We start from the raw sequence: 18,250 nt of genomic DNA on the forward strand, positions 1-18,250 counted from the left end.
GGGGGGGGGGGGTCCAAAAATCGTTCTCTAGGAATATACCAATATCGCCAGTAATATATTTTAAAATACGTTTAGTTTTTCTATGTATTAATATAATGGGACTGTTATTCAGACTTTTAAAGAAATAAAATAATTATATCAGCTGTATGATGGACATGCAGATAAAATGATTTAAAAAAGATTAAGAAGAATTCTGAATTAACATTTATTTTTTTTCAGAGAAGTTGAATTGAGTTGAATATGGTTCGAGTTTTGTCAGTTCATCATTTCACATCGCAGGGACATACAATTCTTTTTATCAAAACTTTATGGAACACACAGGACCCCAAGAATCAATTTATCGACTATTTATTTATGCCAAAGGCGAAGATGTCGGCTATAAGTATTTTTAGACTTTACATTTTCCTCATCGGTTTGTCGTAGACAAAATGTTTTCATGGGGGCATGGGAGTTTTAAGCCCCTCCACCTCCTGCAAAAAATGCTGTATGCGCCCCTGAAAGTCTGAAATTAGTTTTACTAGGTGCACTTAAAATTCAACAAATCATAAGCATAAGCTGTAGTCTTAAAAAATCAACATAATAAAGTATCTTTACTTTTCGTAGTAACATCATTTTCACACATTTAAACGAAAGAAGATTAAAACTAGGGAGTTTTACCCCCATTTCTCCCTGGATTAAATCCTGTTCACGCCCCTGTTCCATTCCAAAAAGTTGTATGCCCATGAAGGATGTTGTCTCCTGTCCTGAACCTGTCGCAAGTGTAACTGCTGGAAACCTTCTTCTGCTTGCCTCTCCCCTCCATCAGGTTTATTTTACTGAACCCATTCGTCCCAACCCACGTTAGCACAGGAAATTGTTTAAGGGATTGTGGCGTATGCGCAATTGTATATATTTATGTCTCTGATGTTATAAACCAAGTTGTCTTATTAATAGCTTGCAAAATTTTGTAATTCATAGAAATCGGTCTGTGCACATTGCCTAAATTGCTGTGTTTTATGTATATTGTACATTTGACAATTTACAATCATAAATTAAACCTTACAGTCGTCTTCCTAAATTATTCAGATTAATGGGTCCTGCTCTAGTAACTTAGATTTGTTAAAGTAATAATACTGATAATGCCTGATTTGATTATAAGAGAATAAATTCTTTAAAAATTTACAATTTTGTAAAAACCATCTTGTTATTATAAATGTGGGAATGAAAATAATTTTTTATACTAAAAATAATTTTTTCTTCTGTTTAGTTTTTTTTAAGTAAAAATAGTTTTTTGGTTGTTTTTGTTTTCTATATTTACCAAAAAAAGATAAATGCAAGTTTATTTTGAAGGTTGAAGTTCGAGATCTTAGTTCCCCTGAATCCTTCTTTTCATTCCCAACAGTTGATTTGGTAGAGAATATACTGTATAGTCCTGTAGGTAATATATCTTAACTTACTTTATCAATCAACCTATTAATTCACCAATCAATCATTGAATAGTTCACCCAAATGTTAGGTTAATGAAGTTATCAATTGACCAACCAGTTGATCTTTTAATCAATAAATCAATTAATTTATCAATGAAATAGTTTTTCCAATCAATACATCAATGACATTATCAGTCAAGTAATTATGCAACTAGCTCTGTAATCAATTAAGATTAATCCATGATTAAAGCGCCAATTCAGGATTCAATAAATAATTATATCAATCAATACCACCAAATGTCAAGGAAGGATTAAACAAAGCATTGAATGGTTTAGGAAGATATGTACTAGCAAAGGAAGTTAGAGAGGATCAAGCTTTTGTAAGGTATTAAACTTTTTTTAAACGATATATTGTTTATCTATCAAACCTTAAAAGGGGAGCTGAAAACGAACAAACAATATGAATTTTAATATTCGATTGGTTTAGAGTGTACATCAACTGGTGGAACAAGGAGTCTGTTCTGCATCCTATGAGAGCTAGAGTGGCTGCAGTTACTCCAGGTAGACAGTACAGTACAGTACAGTACAGTACAGTACAGTACAGTACAGTACAGTACAGTACAGTACAGTACAGTACAGTACAGTACAGTACAGTACAGTACAGAAACAGTACGGTAACAGTGTAGTGCAGTACAAAAAAAATAGCTGTATTGTTCTTAATCTTTAAAATATTCGTCAAATTCCATCCCGCAAACAGCATCAAAGCGATATCGGTACTCAAGGTTTAGCATGAAGATTGAAGATTAAATATGAAACTTGTTTGACGCTTTCAGGAAACAACAAGGAAGAGCAGAGCTTTGAGATGATAGAGCTGGTGTGTGGGACTAAACCTCTAAATATCTGCGTCTGCTCCTCTACAGGTAGGGATTGACATTGTTTTAAAAAAATATTAAATTAGCGGTCTTTTTAAAACATATAAAACGTTTTATTTTTTAAAGAAAAAAATATTAAAACCAACAAAGTTTCAGTTGTAGCGACTTGTGTAAAAGATCATCTCGTTTTTTTCATTTAAAATGATCAATTTGTTAAAATTTTCCTCGTTGTAACCAAACGATTAAAGTATTTTTTTTCAAAAAAGCGATAATTGATATTCACTTTCTACAGGAAACCTGATAATATTGACAGAGCATACTCTTAACGTCTTCAAGTATACCTTGGCCAGTCAGACTCCGACTAAATACAAATATATAGACTTTCAGGTTAGTCTTTAGTTTATTTGGCCGACATTTTTAGTGGTTACGTAATTGAAGAATGTCTGATTCCTAATGGTACTTTTTAAAGATTTTTCTGATCAATTATGTGGAAGATATATGTTAAAAGAGAAGCGATGGATATCTCTTATATTCCTGTAAAGACGAAGCTGTAAAGAATTACTGCGGTAAGACAGACGTACGCAACTGGAGAGTTCCTTGAAATTGTTAAACATTGATTCACTAAATTAGATAAGATTCTAGATTGGAATAAACTAATTGAAAATCTTTCCAAAATAAATTTACTTGAAAAATATTTTTGTAAATTCTATTGAGTTCCAAATGAATTTCAGGGATTGTTTTTTGAACCAAATGGCTTTTTTCTTATCAGAGCATGAATTGACCAGCGGTTTTTCAAAAATGTTGAAACAGCTGAACCGAATCAGTAAATTTTGAAAAAATTACAAAGGATGAATTTTGTGTCTATATTACTTATTTTTATCTGACTTGAAAAATCCTTTTTCAAAACTTCATAATTAATTTTTTAGCTAAAATGCAAATTTAAACAAATTTTTAAATAAATATTTTCAGTTGTGTATGCAAATCCACCTGAGCTACATGCCTTCAGAAATCCAGCTGACTGAAGATATCGTTTCCTGTCTGAGTCCTAGTATGGTTCATGTGTTTAAGGTAACTAACTGTTCACTTTTCCTATTAAATTTCATTTTTTAAAGTTCGATTTATTTTTACCTCAAATGATTATTCCTTTTCTCAAAAATTTTTGATTTTCAAAAAAGTAAAATTTTCTTAACATCAGGGGGTAATGAAAACGTAATGAAAACTTGGAATGTAGAACGTGCAGGGAGGGAGGGGTGGGGGCAGGAATGATTTTTCTGGACATTATGGATTATTTGCTCATTAACATTTCTTTTCAAATTCTGATGCTAGGTGAAGTTGGAAGAGTCGGGAGGGGACGAGGATCCCCCAAGGAGTTTAAGCATGTACAGTTTCAGGTTAATATACACTTTTATTTGATCATTTTATGAATTTTTAACTACTATGTCATTGTTTAAATCACATGCTATTAATATATTGTGTATACCATTGTGATGCTAACATTGTTTTAAACCACTATGATGCTAACATTGTTTAAACCACTATGATGCTAACATTGTTAAAACCACTGTGATGCTAACATTGTTAAAACCACTGTGATGATAACATTGTTAAAACCACTGTGATAATAACACTGTTTAAACCACTACGATGCTAATATTGTTTAAACCACTATGATGCTAATATTGTTTAAACCACTAAGATGCTAACATTTTAACATTGTTTTAAACCACTATGATGCTAATATTGTTTAAACCACTATGATGCTAATATTGTTTAAACCACTAAGATGCTAACATTTTAACATTGTTTTAAACCACTATGATGCTAACATTTAAAAAACCCACTGTGATTCTATCCTTGTTTAAACCACTGTGATGCTAATATTGTTTGAACCATTGTGATGCTAATATTGTTTAAACCACTGTGATGATAACGTTGTTTTAACCACTGTGATGCTAACATTGTTTAAACCACTAAGATGGTAACATTTTAACATTGTTTTAACCACTGTGATGCTAACATTTAAAAAACCCACTGTGATTCTATCCTTGTTTAAACCACTGTGGTGCTAATATCGTTTGAACCACTTTGATGCTAATATTGTTTAAACCTCTGTGATGCTAATATTGTTTGAACCACTGTGATGCTATTATTGTTTAAACCTCTGTGATGCTAATATTGTTTGAACCACTGTGATGCTAATATTGTTTAAGCCACTGGGATGCTAATATGGTTTTAACCATTGTGATGCTAACATTGTTAAACCCACTGCATTGTGATGCTATCCTTGTTTAAACCACTGTGATGCTGTAACTTAAGCCCGGCCCTGTGATGCTGTAATATTGTGTTAAGCCATTATGTCTCTGACATTATATTAAATTTAACCCAGATTTTTATTAAAATACTCAACGAATGTGACTTTTTAATCATTGGAACGGAAAAAGATGCATGGTCCATCGTTTAATTTTGATCTATCTTTCACGCTAGTATGCCGAGTACATTAGCGCCTGATCCAATCAGGGTTCAGTCATGCGTTTGGTGTCTATTCTGAACTGATATAAATTGCATGGCGGTAACATCTATCTTTCTATCTAGCGCATTATCCAATTAGAGATAAATCCATATATCGGCGTTAAAACAGTAAATGGAAATATTTACTTCTACTGAAACTATAGTGCTTTAAATATTGATGTATTGATTTTCATCAATGTAAATCAAAACAAAAGAACAAACTATTTTTTTAGTTCTGACTCTGATGCCTCTGTTGAATATAACTCAAATTCTGGAAAGGCTCAAACAATTCCTATTTCCAATCATAACTTATCAGAAAAAATATTCAACAATGTAACAGGTACAATAAACTCTCGAACTTTACTCTAAATTTGATACTTCATGATACAAAATCATAAAAAAATTCAAAAAGATCAAGCAATTTAGAAAAATGAATAGAAATTTGTTGCTGCACTTTGGGGTGGGTTGATTTTTAATGCTTTGTGGAAAGATGATAAAAAATTGGCATAGCAGGTTTTTAAACCCTTTTTGATACTATTTATCAGAAATTTCATTCTTTTTCATCAAACTCAACGAAAAAGAATATAACAAAAAAGCATACCTAACATCTGGAAACAAAGAAGAAAATATATTCGCCTGTGTTCAGAGAAACATTGGAATAATTAAAATGAATTTTACAGAACGACGAAGAATGGATTCCAGCTGTGAGAGAGAAATTAACAAATCCTCGATTAGAAAACATCCGGACCATATTCTACTCGGCAGACGATCCAGTCAGGATAATCCAGAACTCTATGCTGGGATTGAAGTGATCCGTAATCCACTCGTGAACAATGAGCAGCGCGAGATCGGCAGTTTGTCCTCACCAAACATTTTGGAACAAATCATCGGTCCGTGTTCACATCCGCCATACATCAACATCATCATCGAGACAAATCCAGCTGCTTTTCAGAAATCTGCCAAAAGAATTGAAGGAACTGCAATTACACTGGTTTATGCGAAAATCTCCGAAAATGAAAAAACTGAGAAGTTAGGTCTTCTTACAGTCCATCCTGTGTACTGGAGAGAGTTCAGGGTTCGGAGAAACAGGACTCCTCAGACCCCGGAGCAGTTACACAACCCTCTTCAGTCAATGATGTATTCCCACTTGATGTCAGTGACTTTAATGTTCACTAGCACACATGAAGGATATCTCTACCATGTACCGGGGCATATCCGTCGGCAGGGTAAAGGTGTAGGAGTACAGAAGATTGCAACATATCCATTCACGAGCCCGGTTAAATCTATTGTTCTAGAACCTTCACTTATTCATGCCTTGACAGAGACAGGTAAATACATTCTACAGAAGTTTTTCCTGTCTGCTGCCTGTTTTTTTTGTCTGCTTTCTTGACTGTTTTTTTGTTGGCTTTCTTGCTTCTTTTTTATACAGTTTAGCCCAGAACCTCGGAAATATAGAAAAAAATTATAAAATGTCGTTTTCTAAACCTACTGATAATTGAATGCTGCAGATATTTATTTTTTAGTTAAATAATTTTATGGAGTTTTGGGTTGAAAGAATGCTGTAGATATTAAGCTTTTAGTTGAATAATTTTATGGAGCTCGTTTAAACTTTTCCTGCATTTTTCATGGGTTTTTATTTATTTTTACAATTAGTGAGTTTAGGGTATGTCCGGAGTTCTGGGTTGAAAGAATGCTGCAGATATTTTTTAGTTTTTGGTTGAATAATTTTATGGAGCTTGTTTAACTTTTCTCGTTTTTTTCATAGCTATTTTTTTTACAATTTGCGAGTTTTAGGTATAATAGTATAAAACCCATTTAGTATTGTCAAAACAACAGTTGATGAATCCTTGCGGTATGTTCAAAGTTCTGGGTTAAACTGTTTTCATTGAGTTTTTTCTGACTTATTTGGCTGTCTAATTTCCTTTCTTTGTTTATGCCTTTTTTCCTGCCGGTTTTCCTGTCTGTGTTCCTGTCTGTGTTCCTTTCTTGGTTTTCCTGTCTGTTTTCTTGTCTGTTTTCCTGTCTGTTTTCTTGTCTGTGTTTCTGTCTGTTTTCTTGTCTGTGTTCCTGTCTGCTTTCCTGCCTGTGTTCCTTTCTGTGTTCCTGTCTTGTTTTCCTGTCCCTTTTTGTTTTCCTGTCTGTTTTTCTGTCTGTTTTCTTGTCAGTTTTCCTGTCTAATTTCCTATCTGTTTTAAAGTCTGTTTTCCTGACTTTTTTTTTCTCCTGTATGTATTCCTGTTAATTGTCTTTCTTTTATTCTCCTGTATGTTGTCCTAATCGTTTTCTTGATTAATTTTGTTTTCTTTTTTCTTTAATTCTTAATTTTCCTAACTGTTTTCATGTTTGTTTTGTGCCTGTCTTAGTGTTTTGTTCTGAACATTCATTTTTGATATTTCATATATCAGACTTTGTTATTTCTGATCGCATATGAAGGCTTTGAACTTTTTTTAATGAAATTTTAGCTTCATAACTAAGAGATGAGAAAACATATAGTTAAAAAAGGGGCAAAAAAGATATGAAATCTCTTACGAGGGGATCTTATTTAAAGAAAATATGTTTAATTAATATGTTGGGAGTTAAATTCTTCCAGGTGGAGAAATTATAAAACAAATATAAATTTTTCTTCAGGTTTAGAGACCTACACTCTGAGATCAGGGTATCATACTGTCAGAGAAGCAGAGGAAATTCAATTTTAATAATTTCGCTATTTTTAAAGTTTTCTTGATTCTTGTATCAACACTTTATACTTTTTCCTAACTTTGTCTATTAGAAGAAAAAATAAGATATTAAATCTTAAAAGTTTAATTTCCAAGAAGTTATTGAATCTGTTTTGTAGTTAATTGATGACATAACCAATGCATGTCCTCCGAAGAATACTCCGATCTGTTTAATTGGCCTCCGACCTTTTCTTGGAGTAAAAACTCTAGTCCTGGGAACAAATAGATTAGTTCTTCTGGCAGCTCCGTCAGTTGAGACAGGTTCACAGAAGGAGGTAATTAATGCAGGGTTTATATTTTGATAAAAAAATCTCTCTCCCTTTTTCAGAAACAGTTTTCCCCGGAATTTTGGTTTTTTATAATAGAACTTTTCTGGATATTTAATTGTCCTCTCATCCTGTGCGCTCCAGTATAAAAACGAATATTTAAAACATTTTACAGTGTCTATTATCGGACCAACGATAGACAAAAACAAGAAATCTGAATATAAGAAGCTAAACAACTTAAGTAATTATTCTAAAATCTGTAATAAATTTATTTGTCTTTTTGATTAACAATAGCAAATTCAGGATTGAATTAATGTGAATGTGGATGATGGTCATTGTTTAGTAAACATTAAGGTGACCTCAGTGTGATCATTCCTAGGTTTGGAGCTGGCATCAAAGTCGAAAAATTGCAGAACTTTTTTTGTTTGATTGTTCTTGATTTATTAGGATTGTGTACTAAACTATTTAAGGATGATTGGACAATATACTCCCTCCATATCCCGGACTCCTTGACCCTCTACCAGGACATGTTGACCGTGGCGGAGATGAATATTGAAACTCCTCATGGACATCTTCATCTTCTATCTGAAGCTCATCTAGTTCTCAGGACAGCTCTGCATAAGCTAACATGGCTTCAAGTAAATACTTTTAATTAAAAAGTTTTTTAAAAAAATTGTTTTTTTTATATTAAATCAATCTTAACCTCAGATAGCTTCTTCTTTTATTTACTTATAACTTCATAATTACCTTAAGTGCATTTGTTTTTCTCAAAGTTATTTTCCCCAAAAAGTTAGGTATGTTTGGGCGGACTGCAAAATTTTTTATTAAGGTTTCATTCACTGAATCGAGGAGATTAATTAAGTTTTAGATAAAAATATGAAAAAGGACGAAAAAAATCGCTTTTACATGTTCAAAAATCGCTTTTCGCCCTCTCTCCTGTTGTATCACATTGATTTCTAAAACTTGGTTTGTTTGTAAAGGTGATGAAACCCAATGGTGTGGAGATATCTGCTGCTGAGGTTGAGAGTGTTAAAAGTTTATATAATGAATCTTGTGTTAAACTAGCAGATCATTATCTAAACTATGAGAATAAGAGTAAATACTCATTATCCCTGCCCTACTACAGGTAGAAATATAAACCCGCATGCTAAATAATGTAAATTAAACGTAAATTAAACGTAAACTGAGTTGCATTTTCATAATTGCATGCTTGACAAGTTTGCTTATTCTATCTATCTATCTACTATGACTCCCCAATAACAAAAGTGTTTTTTTAACTTCCTCAGACCCTCTGTATTAACCACCTAATCTCTGCTCCATAACAAAAACTCTACTTCATTACTATCAAAAACCATTCTCAATTCCTCACTCAATTTGCCTAATCGAGTAATGGAACATTAAATGCGCACCCAATTTCCTTGTATTGCTAACCTAATTTTGGGTAAATGTTTACACAGACCAATCAGCAAAGAATTAACAATAAACGAGTTTTTAAAGCAATTAGTAAAATTAACCTTATCGAGAATACAAATGTAATAGATAACTCACACTCTTGTGGAGCACTTTAAGTCAAAAACCCGGATTTTTTTAACTGACCTCTGAACGACTCCCATCCCTTACTACAAATATGGATAAAACCTTCTTAATGTACAGTGAAACCCTTAATAACGAATACATCGGAAGAATTTATCAAATGTCGTCTTGACAATTTTTCAATGAGTTTTACACTATATTACGTAAATTTCAGTATTTGCGAAAATAAATAAATAACCATCAATATGCGGGAACAGTTTTAAAGAGTTCCATATAATCATTTAATTAAAAAACTAAATATTTGCAAGATTCCATTATCAGAAAGTGAAGAATACGACATTTTATGAATTCTTTCGATGTATTCGTTATAAAGGGTTTTACTGTAGTTTAAACATAAAAAGTAAACAAAGATTAAACATAACTTGGAAATTTTGAGTATACAACAATTAAACGTTATAATGTACAGAAGGAACCAAAAAACTGTGGAATAGAAGGAAATTAAGGCAATACTTAATTGTAGTTTTTCTAGTCACTTTTAAAATCATTTACTTAAGTGAAATGGGTATGTTTATACCGTACAATTTCTGTGTCTAAGATCCATTCGAATATTTTAATCATAACTTGAGTCTAAAAGTCTTCTTCCTGTTCCACAGTTTTTTGGTTCTTACTGTACTTATTTTGAACTTTCAGTTAAAATAAAAATGCTGATTATTTTTGATATGAATCTAGAATGAGTGGTTTACCTATCCTATCCGTCCTGGACAGATTTACTTGTTCATCTCCACTACAGGTATACAAGTGTACCTAAAAAGGATGATATCTGTCTTATACAAGGATTGTTTGTTTTGCATTGATGGATGTCCAGTACCTTAATAATTAATACATTGTTTTTAGCTAAATTTTTCAATTTCGACCAGATAAAGGGGTGTAAGAAGTTCTAAAATTTCTATAAAATTTGAAGCTGTTTGTAACAAATTATGTATGCTATTTAAAAAGTTTTCAGTAATTAAAATTTTAATACGGTGGTAGGCTATTATATCAATAAAATGAAGACGACTTTAGATTTTAATTTTAATTTATAACAAGGTTTAAAACAGCATGGATACACAAAACATGGAAAAAGAGAGAAACTGTCAATTTAAAAACCTTCTCTTTAATTACTTTTAAACTTGTAATTCGAAAAAAAGCCTGCTAACAAGTAAAACTTAAATAAAAAAGTCGTCTTCATTATATTGCTAAAATCGCCTACCACCGTATACATTACAACCTACAAGTACACACAATGAAAACCTTAAAACTGTGGAATAATAAGATGACTTTTACACTCAAGATATGATTTTAATTAGTCCAATGAACATTTGTAAACAGCAACTGTGCAGTCTATACAACCTATTTTACTTTAAAATTGATTTTTAAACTACGGTTAATGTTTTTTGCATTATAATATCATTAAGTATCTACATTTTACACACAAGAGGCCGAATTTAAAGAATTTTAACCCTCAGCTTAAAATTAAACCGCGGCTCAAATATGGTTGGTTCCACTTAAAATTGTATTAAATTTTTCAAGATTTAAGCCGGCGCTCAATTTTTCAATTTTTCAAGATTTAAACTCAATTGAAACCGGTTTTGGATTAATTTGAGACGCGGCTTAAATTCATTAAATTCGGAAAAAGATTGTTTAACTGTTTTCTTCTTATTCCATGGACTGATTATGGATCTCACTGTATTAGCATTGAACTTCTAGCTCATGTTTTTATGATTTAGGCGTCTGTAAAATACTTTATCCAAGAGGTAGTCTTGAGACCAACAGCACAGGAGAATATTTTAGACTCTGGTGTCACTCACAAAATCATTCTACTTTTAGGTTGTAAATAAATTCAAATATATTCAAAGTTTTAAATAATGAATTATTTTTAATCTGAGCCCGCGATTTAAAAACTTCGGCTCGAGCCGTAATTCCTTAAACCCGACTTTATGACCCAATCTTCGACCCAACTCTGACGACAGCTTGTGTCACGTGATTGACAGCTGCAAGATCTTCGGCTCGACTTAAGGAGTTAGGCCCAATGAAAATAAAACCGACCTTGGTTGGTTTTAGTGGAGAATAAGGCTCAATGTTGAGTCTTGTTCTCATAAAAACCCAGAATGCGCCAACTCCTACCATGAAAATCAACCAAATAGAATATTAAACCGGTATTTTTAAACTCAACTCTGTGGAAAATAAGATGCAGCTTGAATCCGAAATCTCAAGCCGTAAATAAGGCCCAACGACAGCTTAGACCCGATCCGTATTTTCCCGAATTTTTTAAATCGCGGGCTCAGGAAAGGATACATCCCATTAAAACAAACACACTTTTTAAGCTGTAAAACACTGCAATACAAATATTATGTAAAAATCTTGCTAATTTCACATTGATCTAATAAGTCACAGCTTGGTTTTAACTTAAGCTTGCAGATGTTTAATTTAACTTAAATTCCACAATTGTAATAACCCTTCTTTGGAGGAAAATGTTTTACGACTTAATGATAATAAAAATAATAGTTTGGTTAAAAATTCTATTATTGGACAAGAAGTATAACTTTATAAGACTGGGCAGATTTTTTTTACATTTTACAGTGACATATTAGAACATCTTTGAAAAATGATAGATGTAACGCAAAGATTTTAAACTATTGTCAGTTTTTACAGAGCAAAGCAGAAGAGCTGAGCATGCAATTACTATTTTATAAATATTTTTATTTTTACAATTACGACTAGTTTTCGAGCGCTCTAATATGTCTCAGTAACGAAGTCTATTCTAGTTTTAACCCTTTCTGCCCTTGCCAATGTTTTATCAGCTTTAAATGTTAAGGAGAAAACTGTCTTGAATGCTTGGTTCATCTTCTTCTTCATTCTTCTACTCTCAGGGAAAATCATTTAAAGAAATATATCATAATATTTATTGAAGGAATGTAGTTGTAAGTTTAAGTGACCTTTCATTTTTTAAATGACAAGTCTGATACACAAAGGTACCCTCAAAAGCCTTGTTAGTGAAGAAAAAAGAGATATTCAGATTTTTAACTTTGAAAATTGTGGTTTACTTTGTTCCAGAAATATAGTGATTAGTGAACTATTTAAGCTCTAACGATATTTTCGTCATTATTGATTACCAGTTGTAAAGGGTACTATTGTGAATTGGAGAATAAACATGCCCTTCTTTGAATTGAAGGATCCCTTCAAATTTTAACAGTCCCGTTTTTATTTCCATTTTCCAAAATTATGTTATGTTGGATACCAGGTTTTAAACTGATTTTTAGAGGGTTTAAATCAGCACTGAGTTTAGAGTTTATTGAGTCCAAGCTGAGGCTACTGAAGGAGGAAGAAGAGAAAGAGGAGGAGCTGATTGCTGAGATGGCTGTGGCAGCTGTACTTATTGGTGGTTCAGGTAATTTTTATTGGAGAATAAGGCTCAATGTTGAGTCTTGTTCTCATTAAAACCCTGAATGCGCCAAATCCTACCATGAAATTACCATACCATGAATATTAAACCGGTTTTTTGAACTCAACTCTGTGGAAAATAAGATGCAGCTTGAACCTTAAGCTCAAGCCGTAAATAAAGCCCAACAACAGCTTAGACCTGAGCCATATTTTCCAGAATTTTTTAAATCGCGGGCTCTTGTTACTAGAAATAATCTTTGCTTAAAGTATGCATTAAAGGACGTGTTGTCTCCAGAAATAAAATAATATGAATACAGATTCTAGAGGTCATAATGAGCTGCCTATGAGTATTTAGGTACTAATGCATATTTCTTGATTATGAACAACGAAACAAAATTTTGTTGTTCAGGAACTTGGTTAAATCTGGTTCCTGTGGTTCAACTTAGTTCGACTCTTCTCAAGTATCATGAGCTTCTTCTTGACCAAACCCAGGTATTTCCCTTCCTACCCCTTAAATTTTTTATAACTTTGAGATGGAGCTGAGAGATTTTTCGGGGAAAAAATTTGAAATCCATTTATTTTGTCCCAAACGAGGTGTCAAGTATGGGTAATGAAATTTTTGTAAACTACCACCTTTCAGTCACTAAAGTGTTTTATTATTCTTGATTTGCCTTTTTTCATCTGTTATCTCTCTGTCCACTACTCATCCTAAAACAAGTGAAGAAAAGGAAATATCTAAATTCTAAAATTTTTAATCTTTTTTTTTTAATGCTTCATCCTTTTATTATTTAGAATGGTCAGGATTGTCTTTCTGACCTTGCATTAGCGCTACGGCTAGAGGTTCCAGTCGTCTTCACAGAAATCTGTGTTAGTCTCATAGAATCCAATATCTGGAGCTTAGGACAAGTAAGTAGATACAATTTAAACATTTTTTTGTGTACCAATTCCATTGAATTAAGGCCCTATGATACGAAAATAGGTTAAAATTCATTTACATTTCACAGTTGCTGCATTACATGATTAGATTTAGAAAAATTTCCTATATTTTAAATGTTTGTAATAAATCCAAGATTTTGAGGAGAGGAGTGTACAAGGACTTAGCCTCCCCTCCCCTGGAATGTCAAAAAATATTTTTATGGCTTGATCTTCAGGTTCTTCAGCTGCTTCTACAAACCTTTATGTCATTTGAGAGCAGCTCTACAGCAGCTGACAACGCTGCTGTTCTTCAGCTGTTCCTGGAAACCTACTTCATGGAGCTTCTCAGTCAGAGGCAGCTTCTCATGGATGTTGAGGTACCACATTTTAACAAATATTTTCGAAACTTGGGGGAGGTGGAGGTCAGAGTGCAAGGGGGATTAATAAAATATTGATATAATAGAAAAAAGCTTGAAAATTTTATAACCTTTCATTGGCTAAATTTCTAAAAAAATGTTTTTCGTTCTTGCTCTTGCTCTTGGAGTTTAACTGAAATTTTTTCTCGCTAGGATCTTGTTTTAACTGGAGACCAACAGCAGGCCCTTCTAACTCTTCTCAGATCCTACTTGGCCAGCCTGACCTCTCATTCTAGCCGGGCTGGTCACTTCAGTCCACTACCTAGTATACCAGCTGATAATCTACCATTGGCATGTGAACCAGGTTAGACATTTTTGCCGCTTCAAATTTAGAAAATCATAAATTTTATAATTCTATATTTCTAGGAGAGTTTTTTGGTTCAAGGGAAGAGTTTTTAGAATTACTTCCTCCTTATTCATCAGGTAACATTTAACTTGTAATCTTAATTTCTGTAGGATCCAATATGGATTGTAGAATTTTCTTTCTTTATTTTTGTAGGATCCAATATGGATTGTACAATTCTATATATGGATTTCTGTGGGATCCAATATGGATTGTAGAATTTTCTTTCTTTATTTCTGTGGGATCTAATATGGATTGTATATTCTCTATCTTTGTTTCTGTAGGATCTAATATGGATTGTACAATTTTCTATATGGATTTCTGTAGGATCCAATATGGAGTGTAGCATTCTCTATATGGATTTCTGTAGGATCTAATATGGATTGAATTCTCTATATGGATTTCTGAAGGATCCAATATGGATTGTAGTATTCTCTACATTGATAAGGATTAAATCTGGAGTGTACTAAGATATTATTTTCTTTAGACCCCAAGATGGATTGTAGTTTTCTTCTAAAACTGGAGTCTCTGCTATGTTCTCCACTTTGCAACCAACTATGCAAAGATACTGTTGCAAGGTAGAGGCTAAAAAAACATATTTATAAAAGGTCTTTAATGCAACCTAGCGGGGGGGGGGGAATATCTTTCATTCCTTTTTCCTCGGCAAAGCAAACTTTTCTAAAAATTTCCAATTTTTTTTCTATCTTAACCGAATCTTTTTTTATGCTTATTGCTCACAATTTAATTTTTCAATATACCAAAAAAGATTTATTAAGTTAAATGTATAATTACCATCTGATCTATGATGAAGAAAATGAGCTAATTTTTGTAAGTGAGTAGGGTTGGGATTCGTTTACAATCTTTTTTGTATTGATGATAACTCTCTAGTCTCTAGGTACCTGGATGAGCAGGAAGGATTTAATAATGTTTCGCTAGGTACCTGGATGAACTGGAAGGATATGATTATTAATTATATTTCTCTAGGTACCTGGATGAAAAGGAAGGATATAATCATTAATTTTATTTCTCTAGGTACCTGGACGAGCAGGAAGGGACGGAAAGGTTTATTTCTCTCCGGGTTCTCTCCTGCCTGGATCCAACCATATCAGTCCAGCTCATTCATGAACATGCCCCAGGTAGTTTCAGTTTCAGAGAAGGGGGGGGGTGTCAAACCCCCCCCTTTCCTCCTTTCTTTCATTACCTTGTGTACACTGTACACTTATTATTATTATTATTTCAAGAATTGAAGAGTATTAACCAAGATCGGAAAATATTGTCAACAAAAAAATCAATTATAATGTGATTTGTACCATTATTATTGTACCAGAAGATTGTAATTTCCCTAGCTTTTGTTTCGGATACTTCTCTACGACCCTCTGCTTCTCAACTTTTTAAAAGAAATTTTTGTATTTTGTACAATGTGCAGGGTGTCCCAAAAAACATGGGAATTCAGTGACGAATTCGATATCGTCTTTGTTATGAATTAGCATTGTAATACCTAATTTCAAAAGCCATAATATAACTATGTATGCTAGAGTTTATTTTATGAAAACGGTAAATGGCTGTAAAGATGTGTCAATAATGTATCCGCAAGATGAAGAGTGAAGATGGATAAGTTTACTCTGTTTGTATTCTGCAATTTTCTTGTTTTACTAAGTGCAACCGTAGGCACAGTCAAATCATAAACAAACAAAATGTGAACATAGCAGACAAAACTCCTACAGATTTCAGCTTTCTCAGTAGGTATCACTATAATAAATCAAAGAATTATTTGAAAAGACGATATCGAATTCGTCACTGAATTCCCATGTTATTGGGACACCCTGTACAAGCTCGGCTCAATCTTAACTGATATATTGTATACCCCTAGATGAAGATCTAGCACTTGCGTTTATTATCATTATTTCATAAGGTTGTTTACAAGCGTACTGCGAGTACAACAGTAAAAATATAGAAGTATGGAGTACAGCAGTAAACTTGTTGTACAGGGATACAACTAAGGTCAGTGTACTGTTTGATTTTAAAAATTTAATCTAAGAGACTGAAGATAACTAAAAAAGAGGTTTAAACAAATATTAGTGAGCACCTATTCACAATAAAATCTATAAAACCATTTAATTTCTACGGAATGATGGTTGGTTGCTTATTGCTGAGATTTATTTGTGCTTCATGTCATTAATCATTATAGATTTTTTAATGAAAATCTTCCCCTAACTTCCTATACCCTTCCCTAACTTCCCCTGCCCTTCTCTAACTTCCCCATACCCTTCCCTAACTTCCCCTACCCTTCCCTAAATTCCTCTACCCTTCCCTAACTTTTCTACCCTTACCTAACTTCCCCTACCCTTCCCTAACTTCCACTACTCTTCCCTAACTTCCCCTACCCTTCCCTAAGTTTCCCTACCCTTCCCTAACTTCCCCTACCCTTCCCTAACTTCCCTTACCCTTCCCTTACTTCCCTTACCCTTCCCTAACTTCCCCTACCCTTCCATAATTTCCCCTACCCTTCCCTAACTTCCTCTACCCTTCCCTAACTTCCCCTACCCTTCCTGAACTTCTCCTCTACCCTTACCTACCTTCCTTTTTTCCCCTACTTTCCCTTTCCTAGTTTCACAATCTTCCTCTTTCCCTCCGAATCAACCCTCTTTTTTCCCCTTCCATACATTTCCCCTTTCATACCTCTACCCTCCTTTACATTTCCCCTCCTCTCTCTTTTTTCTCAAAATGAACATGAAAATGAATGTATTTTAATTTGTTCGATTAATATGGTTCTAATTTTAGGAGAACGAGTTAGTTCTATTATCATTACTTGAGTCTATGGGCCGGTAAGAAATCTTATTGCTTGATTTCTTTTGTTAAATAAAAACTTCAAAAGTGAAATAAATGATAAATCAAAATTTTATTAAGGTTGTTTCCGCCGGAAGTGCTGTTGGATTGCTTACCGGAAGGAGAACACTACAAGGATATCCTTTTTCAAAGCAGGTGTGTGCAAAATGCGTAGTTGGANTGTATCCTGTATCCAGTATCCTGTATCCTGTATCCAGTAATCCTGTATCCAGTATCTTGTACCCCTGCCCTGGAAAAATTTCTGACTACGTCCCTGAATAGAGTGTACACTGTTAAACGGGAACAGTAAAGGTTACAGTGTAGGAACGGACTTTAAAGCGTCTTGAAGTGTATTCTTCAGTATGTACTACACTATATTTTCTTGAAAACTTTTCCGATTCTTATACTCAAAATATATGTTATCGTCCCAAACAAAACTGAGTCAATGAAATATACACCCGGCCCTACTTTGCCGAATATTTTGTAATTTTAGAATTTATTGTTGTAGGAGAAATCAGCAGGCTGATAGACTTCAACAGCTGATAGTCACGTACAGTACTGTTGCAAAGCTGTAATTGTGTAGTCCATACATTCTTCTTATCAGTTTTAATCACTTTTTTTCTTCTTTTTTTCAGACATTGAAAGCAATGTTAAAACATTTGCTGATATTGATCAATGTATTTTCTATTTCATTGAAGAAAAAAACGCTAAACGGCAAAATAATAAAAATAATAATTTAAATTTTTTGGCATTTTCCTTTCAAAAATAAGAAATAAGAAAGAATTTAAACTGTAGATGGGGAATTTAGTATTGTTGGGGGAAGAACGACAAGGGAATTTGACTTGTCAGCTGTTATAACGGCAAAACACTTTAGTATACTCCATTTTAATATATGATTTTTCATCTGAACTGTTTTCAGACAAAAAAGCACGGCAAATATGAATTAGTAAAAATTTTAAGTAATTTTGTGTCCACACTTAAAAGCACTCAAATACTATAATATTTACATTTATAAATTTTTTTTTTGC

General features: G+C 33.1%; 1 protein-coding gene across 1 annotated transcript; it reads left to right on the forward strand.

Moving 5' to 3' along the window:
* Positions 1–207: 207 nt before the first annotated feature.
* On the forward strand, positions 208–17,911 carry LOC111711511 (Hermansky-Pudlak syndrome 3 protein). The gene is made up of 30 exons (XM_023485886.1): positions 208–279; positions 728–805; positions 1,330–1,417; positions 1,743–1,791; positions 1,894–1,967; positions 2,240–2,326; positions 2,571–2,665; positions 3,248–3,346; positions 3,605–3,669; positions 5,020–5,126; positions 5,467–6,114; positions 7,415–7,467; positions 7,623–7,778; positions 8,240–8,407; positions 8,750–8,895; positions 10,032–10,092; positions 11,069–11,168; positions 12,157–12,211; positions 12,602–12,729; positions 13,132–13,214; positions 13,515–13,628; positions 13,874–14,014; positions 14,207–14,357; positions 14,420–14,476; positions 14,884–14,974; positions 15,429–15,532; positions 16,309–16,397; positions 17,178–17,221; positions 17,304–17,378; positions 17,731–17,911. Exons 1-30 carry the CDS (start codon positions 241–243, stop codon positions 17,795–17,797), a joined length of 3,312 nt encoding a protein of 1,103 aa, XP_023341654.1. The 5' UTR covers positions 208–240; the 3' UTR covers positions 17,798–17,911.
* The last annotated feature ends 339 nt before the right edge of the window (positions 17,912–18,250 follow it).

Source organism: Eurytemora carolleeae, unplaced genomic scaffold, assembly GCF_000591075.1.
Source record: "Eurytemora carolleeae unplaced genomic scaffold, Eaff_2.0 scaffold437, whole genome shotgun sequence".
Taxonomy (NCBI): domain Eukaryota; kingdom Metazoa; phylum Arthropoda; class Copepoda; order Calanoida; family Temoridae; genus Eurytemora; species Eurytemora carolleeae.